The sequence below is a fragment of the Berghia stephanieae genome, chromosome 9 (assembly GCF_034508935.2).
Source record: "Berghia stephanieae isolate SIO BIC M18660-M18661 chromosome 9, UCSD_Bste_1.3, whole genome shotgun sequence".
In the NCBI taxonomy this organism is placed as follows: Eukaryota; Metazoa; Mollusca; class Gastropoda; order Nudibranchia; family Aeolidiidae; genus Berghia; species Berghia stephanieae.
Window position 1 is genome coordinate 33,822,615 of NC_088368.1, and position 7,402 is coordinate 33,830,016.

Genomic DNA, 7,402 nt, shown 5'->3' on the forward strand with positions numbered 1-7,402 from the left:
AGAAGAAGAAGAAGAAGAAGAAGAAGAAGAAGAAGAAGAGAAGAAGAAGAAGAAGAAGAAGAAGAAGAAGAAGAAGAAGAAGAAGAAGAAGAAGAAGAAGAAGAAGAAGAAAAGAAGAAGAAGAAAGAAGAAGAAGAAGAAGAAGAAGAAAAGAAGAAGAAGAAGAAGAAGAAGAAGAAGAAGAAGAAGAAGAAGAAGAAGAAGAAGAAGAAGAAGAAGAAGAGAAGAAGAAGAAAGAAGAAGAGAAGAAGAAGAAGAAGAAGAAGAAAGAAGAAGAAGAAGAAGAAGAAGAAGAAGAAGAAGAAGAAGAAGAGAAGAAGAAGAAGAAGAAGAAGAAGAAGGAAAAAGAAGAAGAAGAAGAAGAAGAAGAAGAAGAAGAGAAGAAGAAGAAGAAGAAGAAGAAGAAGAAGAAAAGAAGAAGAAGAAGAAGAAGAAGAAAGAAGAAAGAAGAAGAAGAAGAAGAAGAAGAAGAAAAGAAGAAGAAGAAGAAGAAGAAGAAGAAAGAAGAAGAAGAAGAAGAAGAAGAAGAAGAAGAAGAAGAAGAAGAAGAAGAAGAAGAGAAGAAGAAGAAAGAAGAAGAAGAAGAAGAAAGAAGAGAGAAGAAGAAGAAGAAAAGAAGAAGAAGAAGAAGAAGAAGAAGAAGAAGAAGAAGAAAAGAAGAAAGAAGAAGAAGAAGAAGAAGAAAGAAGAAGAAGAAGAAGAAGAAGAAGAAGAAGAAGAAGAAGAAGAAGAAGAAGAAGAAAGAAGAAGAAGAAGAAGAAGAAGAAGAAGAAGAAGAGAAAAGAAGAAGAAGAAGAAGAAGAAGAAGAAGAAGAAGAAGAAAAGAAGAAGAAGAAGAAGAAGAAGAAGAAGAAGAAGAAGAAGAAGAAGAAAGAAGAAGAAGAAGAAGAAGAAGAAGAAGAAGAAGAAGAAGAAGAAGAGAAGAAGAAGAAGAAGAAGAAGAAGAAGAAGAAGAAGAAGAAGAAGAAGAAGAAGAAGAAGAAGAAGAAGAAGAAGAGAAGAAGAAGAGAAGAAGAAGAAGAAGAAGAAGAAGAAGAAGAAGAAGAAGAAGAAGAAGAAGAAGAAGAAGAAGAAAAGAAGAGAAGAAGAAGAAGAAGAAGAAGAAGAAGAAGAAGAGAAGAAAGAAGAAGAAGAAGAAGAAGAAGAAGAAGAAGAGAAGAAGAAGAAGAAGAAGAAGAAGAGAGAAGAAGGAAGAAGAAGAAAGAAGAAAGACTTTGTCACATATGGACCCGAACGTAGAAAATCTTATCTCGTCACGTGATGGTTTGCACAATCATAGAAGGATTTTTAGAAAAAATAAAAATATACCTTATTTTAAGGGGGGAAACACACTTGGGATAGCACGTTGTTTGTTAATGTGTTTTTTTGTTGTTTTCCTTTTATCTTAATTTGTAGTGGGTTGTCTTTTCTGTTTTGTTTTTGTATTGTGGGTTTTTTTTTTTTTTGTTCTTGTTGTTCTTGTTTATTTTTTGTTTTTGTTTTGCTTTTTTTTTTTTTTTGTTTGTTTTTTTTTTTTGTTCTTGTTATTTTTCTATGCGTGTGAGTGTGTGAAGATATCGTATAATATTTTAAACAGCAGAAAAGTAGAAGAGTTTTATGCAGGTTTTGTTGAAATATTTCGAGATCGTATTGGCTTCAAGTTGGTAAACATCTTCTCGCTCATTGTGTTTATTTGTTGTATAATCTCTCTCTCTCTCTCTCTCTCTCTCTCTCTCTCTCTCTCTCTCTCTCTCTCTCTCTCTCTCTCTCTTAACCTACATTCTAAAATAGTGTATCGTGATAGCTTGTGTGTAGATACGTGTGTTCTCATTGGTGGAAGTATAATGAATAGTCATGCACTGTATCAAGGTAGCAATGTTTCCGTTTTGTGTCAACGGCATGTTTGTTAGTATTATGTGTTTACTATTTTTTCTTATTTCCCGCCTCACCACTCTGTAAAGTTTACGGCGATTGGTGAAATGTACGTTTTAAGTACAGCTGCCGAATATGGACAAAGTGCATACTTACGTTATGCTTTATGTTGTATGTGTTTGTGTGTGTAAATTGAACCCAATTGATAAAACATTGCCTTTTATGGAGATTAGATCAAATCAAATGTTTCACAAGGGTTCTCTACCTAGTATCTTTATATAAATCAGTATTTGACTTATAAATTGAGAAGCTTTCCATTTCATCCATCCACATTCTTGTTTTACTCTTATCCAAAAGTAAGCTTTAATTAGTGCCGCGCTGAAGACCGGTCTGGACCGCGGTCCGACGGTCTTTTAGCTGTGAACGAAGACCGGTCCCAGAGGGGAAGACCGGCGCCGGTCCTCACTTCTTATCACCTTTCAACTAGTGCGGGGCGGTCCTTGCAAGGACCACGGTCCTACGGTCTCGCGCCATAGCCTACTACTTCCCAGCGATTCGTTGCTTCGGTTGCCTATCTTCCACCAATCACCACCCATCCCACTTAATTAATCGCACCCACCCCCCTTTGCCATACACTAAACGACACAGACGACCATACAGGCAGACGACCACCAACCTCCACTCCGCAAACCGCCCTTTCGTGTGTGAGATGGGGGGGAACAGGAGGCGCACGCCTTGGACGATTCCATTATACGGGGTAAATTTCAAAATTTACTACACCATAATGATCGCAATGACAATGATCTATGGTGAAGGCATGACCCCTCTTCTCTAATGGGTTATTGTTTGAAATGTATGTGACTACAAAAGATGTGTGTGTGTTTGTGTGTGTGTGTGTGTGTGTGTGTGTGTCGAACCTAGCAAGTAGCAAATCCGATTTTTTGTTTTCTTTTGTCCATCTCTTGTAACCACTCCTTTCTATCGCAGTGTTGTCATTTAAAATAATACAATAATATTAAAATTTCGTTTGGTGTTTTTTCTAATCAAATAATATGAGTTTCATTAGTTTCTTCCTTCCAAAAAAACCAGTTATAACGTCTGAATTTTAAAAAAGTCCAATAGAATATTTTGGGACCCCGATAGCTCAGTTGATAGAGCACTCTCTTTATACGCAAAGGGCCAGAGATCGATCCCGGGTGCAGTCGATTTTTTTTCTGAATCCCTGTCTACTCAGCAATGAATGGGTAGCTGAGTTTGTTAGATCTGGTGAAAAGTCACCATCGACCCCTCTTATCACCTCATCCACCCCCTCTTATTATAACTTCACGTCTCTCTCTTACTCTTCAATGCTCGCTGCCCTCTAATGTGTGTGTGGGGGGGGGGGGGGAGGGGGGGGTAGGAGTTGCGTGTGTGTATCAACGCCACGAACAACTCGATCAACGCCTTGGGCGATGCCATTATCTCCGTTAATGGGGATAAATTTCAAATTTTATTAAATTATCGAAGTAACAATGAAGTACGGTGAGCAAATAAAGAAGGCATCACCCCTCTTCTCTAATTAGGTTACAATTTGAAATGAGTGTGACTACTCCGTGTGTTTTACTCCTGTAGGCCACGGTTTTCATCGTGTAGCGGTCTTTAACGGTTCAAGAATGAACGATCCCACGCTCTCAAAGGTCAAACCGGTTCGAATTTCCAACAGTCTCTCAGGAATGTTCAATGTCGAAAAGGACCGGTCCTAGGACCGGTCCTTGCGGTCTTCATTTCCCAAGGACCGTAGGACCGTGGTCCTTAGGCTTGCCAAGGACCGCCCCGCACTAGCTTTAATGTAACTTACGTTATTGTAGTATCTATATTTTCCTATATTGTTAAGTGTGCTTTTAATTCCTCTTTTTTCCCAGGTGAGTTGCCAGAATATTTCTTTAACTAAATTTATAATGTTATGATTATCGAGATTAAACATTAGTAATAAAACTTAATTTCTTTATGTTGATTGGATATAATGACATGGAGATTATAATATTCAATATGATTTTACACCTACTTGTGTCATATCCTTCGTTGGGACTCTGTCCTCTTTATTTAATATGTTCAGTCTTGATGATGATGATGATGATGATGATGATGATGATGATGATGATGATGATGATGATGATGATGATGATGATGATAATGATGATGATAATAATAATAATAATAATAATAATAATATAATAATAATAATAATAATAATAATAATAATAATAATAATAATAATAATAATAATAATGATGATGATGATGATGATGATGATGATGATGATGATGATGATGATGATGATGATGATGATGATGATGATCATGCATGATGATGATGATGCATGATGATGATGATTATGTCGACAGTGAGTCGTGATCGCGGTTTCGTGAGGACTAGATTGGTTCGGATTGGCTGTGTGTCTGTGTGGCTCTTGTTATGTAATGCTGGTTGATCATTGCGGGCGATCAAAACCGACTCTTGTATTTAAAAAAAAAAATTAAAATTGAGCTTTTATATAGCGTAATATCCTCTAAACGTGCTCAAAGCGTTTTATAGGGGGCCCTGGCCAACAGCAACACTTAACATCTAGTACGTGACATGACGCCTGTTAGGCGAAATTACATTTTTTTTTCGGACAGAAACAACGCTGTTGACCGGTCAGGTACTCATTTTACACCTGAGTACGATGAGAGAATGTGAGTAAAGAGTCTTTCCAACTCAACTTTGCGCCGAGCGAGGCCCGAACCCAGGACCCGAAAGCGAGTGACATACCACAAGACCACATAGCCGCACTATACTATTATTAAATAGTGTACAAGAGTGTGATGTCAAAAAACCAGTTCCAATCTCATTGGAAGTAAAAAGCCATTCTTCCGAAGGACTGGAAATATAACTTGTGTGTAATTGATCTTCTGGTTTCAGAGTAATGGCATCTTTTTTTTTTTTTTTTTTCATCACCCATCCTCGCTCTTTTACGTCCTAAAATCTTAAAAGTCTGCGTATACATTCTGTTACTAAAAAAGTTATTCCACATTATGATTCAACACGTAACCTTTTCATTTTTAGTCCTCCGAAGGAGTGGTTATATACACTTCTAATGAGTTTGGAACCTGAAGAGAAGAATATGTGACGTCACGACTTCTGCGCCCCATTGTATTTTTATGTTACTTGCGTTATTCTGCTATTTATTCATTTATTTTATCTGTGTGTTTTTCCTCTCTCCCCCGCCCCCCTTCCCCAAGAATCATCATTCCATCTGGTAACCGAGGTGTTGGTTGGATTGAATCCCCCATGGAAGATAAAGGCAAAAGTCAGTCAAGTATCAGATTGGCATAATATAATATATTATCTCCTACTTTATACCCCCACCCAAGACTTAAATTAATGATAATATCGAGACAAGAAACTTAACAGTTCAGATGTCAAGTCGGTAAACATAGCATATTTTATTATGTATTAATTGTATGGGCGTTTTTAGTCTGTTAGTGAGAACCAACGAGTATATAATATCATTGTGAGATTTTGATGAGTCGTTATCACCCACTGAAGTTAGAAGCTGCGAAAATCTGAGGCAAATTTTAATTATATTACAAATAAACATTATGACCGAAGGGATGTTTACCGACTTGACATGACCTGATATAGATACGCGTCGTCTGCTATTAAAACCATCGTTGCCACTCTCGAAGTCTCCTGTCTCTGTGTTTTATTTCAATCTCGACCTCCGCTTTCTCTGACCAAGAACTCCTCCTTTGTTCGAACGAAAAAGTGAAAATGGAGAGGCTTCGTATAGATAGTTCGAAGTTGACGTCACTCAAGTCTTTGTTATTGTTTTGTGCCATTCACGTTTATGAGTAATTCTCACCAAACTGTATTAACCTGACTATAAACGATCATGGTTACACACAGTTTTGTGTGTTGGCCAGTTACACTTCTGGATGGCAATGTTGTGAACTTCTTAGCCAAGTGCATACTATCTATAGGAACGATACAGGCTATGGACGTTTCGGGTGCAAACCCTTCGTCAGCACAACAATACACAAATAAACGTGGAAAACGAATAAAATAAAATAAAATGCAAATAACTTGTATCGTCTCTACTCAATGGTGGTTGCATTTTATTTTATTTGTTTTCCACGTTAATGTATGTATTGTTGTGCTGACGAAGGGTTTGTACCCGAAACGTCCATTGTCTGTCACGTTCCTACACGAAGCCTCTCCATTTTCACTCTTTCGTTAGTATTTTCACGATCACAGGCTTCAGCAGCCCCTATCGTTTTCTACTTTCCCTTTGTTCGACTGTCCTACTCTGAAAAAGAAAACAAAACACGTAGGAGTATATAGAATTTTGGCCAGAAAACTCGTTCTTAATCAAAATCAATATTGATCGATCAACATGAACCTCACCTTGTCAAAAACCCTCAAACCTGGAACTTCCTCGTATTTTCTGGTTTGAGAGTTTTTGATAAGATAATCGTCATTTGAATCAATCGATATTTGAAGGATGAGTTTTGTGGCCAAAATGTAAAATACATGACTTTCAGAGTATGGCAATAGAGTACCTGCGATTTTAAACCTTTTTTTTTTTTCTATAACCAAATAATCCTCCTCCCCATTCTCCCCCCCCCCCCCCCCCCCCCGAAAAAAAAAAAAACAAAAAAACAAAAACAAAACAAACAAACAAACAAACAAAAAAAAAACCAAAAAAAAAAAAACAACAGCAACTAAACACAAAAATAAATTAAATAAATAATTTTGGTCATTTAAACATTGTGACCTGTAGTGTCAAAACGGTATTAAGTCAGGGTAAACCAGATTTCAAAAAGAAATTGGAAAGTCAAATTATCCAGAAATTAAATTTGCAATTTTATTTTTTGTTAACTTAAAAACCTATCTAGTCTATGTTTCTCTCCTCAATAGAATATGAAAAGCACACTCCAAATTCCATATTGTAAATGATAAATCAACGTGAACTTATTTGTAGGTCTGTTAACCCAAATCCTGATGGGCTCATTGTTTAAAATTCATAATAATCCTTGGATACCCATGAAATTTACTAATCTTATGTAAAAAGTAGCAGAAAAACATTTTTGAGACGATAGATTGCTTAGATTGTGCGCAACTCGACTTACGATAGTTTTGCACCCTACCCTCGACATGTCTCATTCCGATATAACAAAACTGAACACGATCACTGAACACGATCAACATCGCTTTTCTTTTTAAAAAGAGATGATAAATCGAGCCATCGACGCCAATAAATCAGCGACAGGAAGTATGACAGTGACCAAGCGCTGTTTCCTTGGGCAAGTCACCCTGTCAAAACGTATTATATTTAATCGACGTATTTGCGAGTAGATATCTGAGTTTGGGTTTTTAAAAAGAGAGCATATAAGTCACTCTGCATGCAATGCGACATAAGAAAAATACAATTGAATGGCTTTCTTAGGAATAGACGAAATTTCTGAAAAGTATGGCCTGTGATTCAACGAGAATGGCAGTAGCCTAATTCAAATGTGCGTATTTTATTTAT

At 36.8% G+C, this 7,402-nt stretch overlaps 1 protein-coding gene across 2 annotated transcripts in view; it reads left to right on the plus strand.

Annotated features, from left to right (window-relative positions):
- The first annotated feature begins 2,002 nt into the window (after positions 1 to 2,002).
- LOC144980098 (putative deoxyhypusine synthase) overlaps positions 2,003 to 7,402 on the plus strand; it is a 196,978-nt gene continuing 191,578 nt past the window's right edge. Inside the window, exons 1-2 of one of the 2 annotated variants that reach the window (XM_078927611.1) lie at positions 2,003 to 2,207; positions 5,112 to 5,179. In XM_078927611.1, the coding sequence (XP_078783737.1) occupies positions 5,161 to 5,179 (19 nt within the window). In that variant the 5' untranslated portion in view covers positions 2,003 to 2,207; positions 5,112 to 5,160. Of the gene's footprint in view, positions 2,208 to 3,678; positions 3,753 to 5,111; positions 5,180 to 7,402 lie in introns of those variants that run through there. The other variant, XM_078927613.1, reaches the window with a different exon arrangement.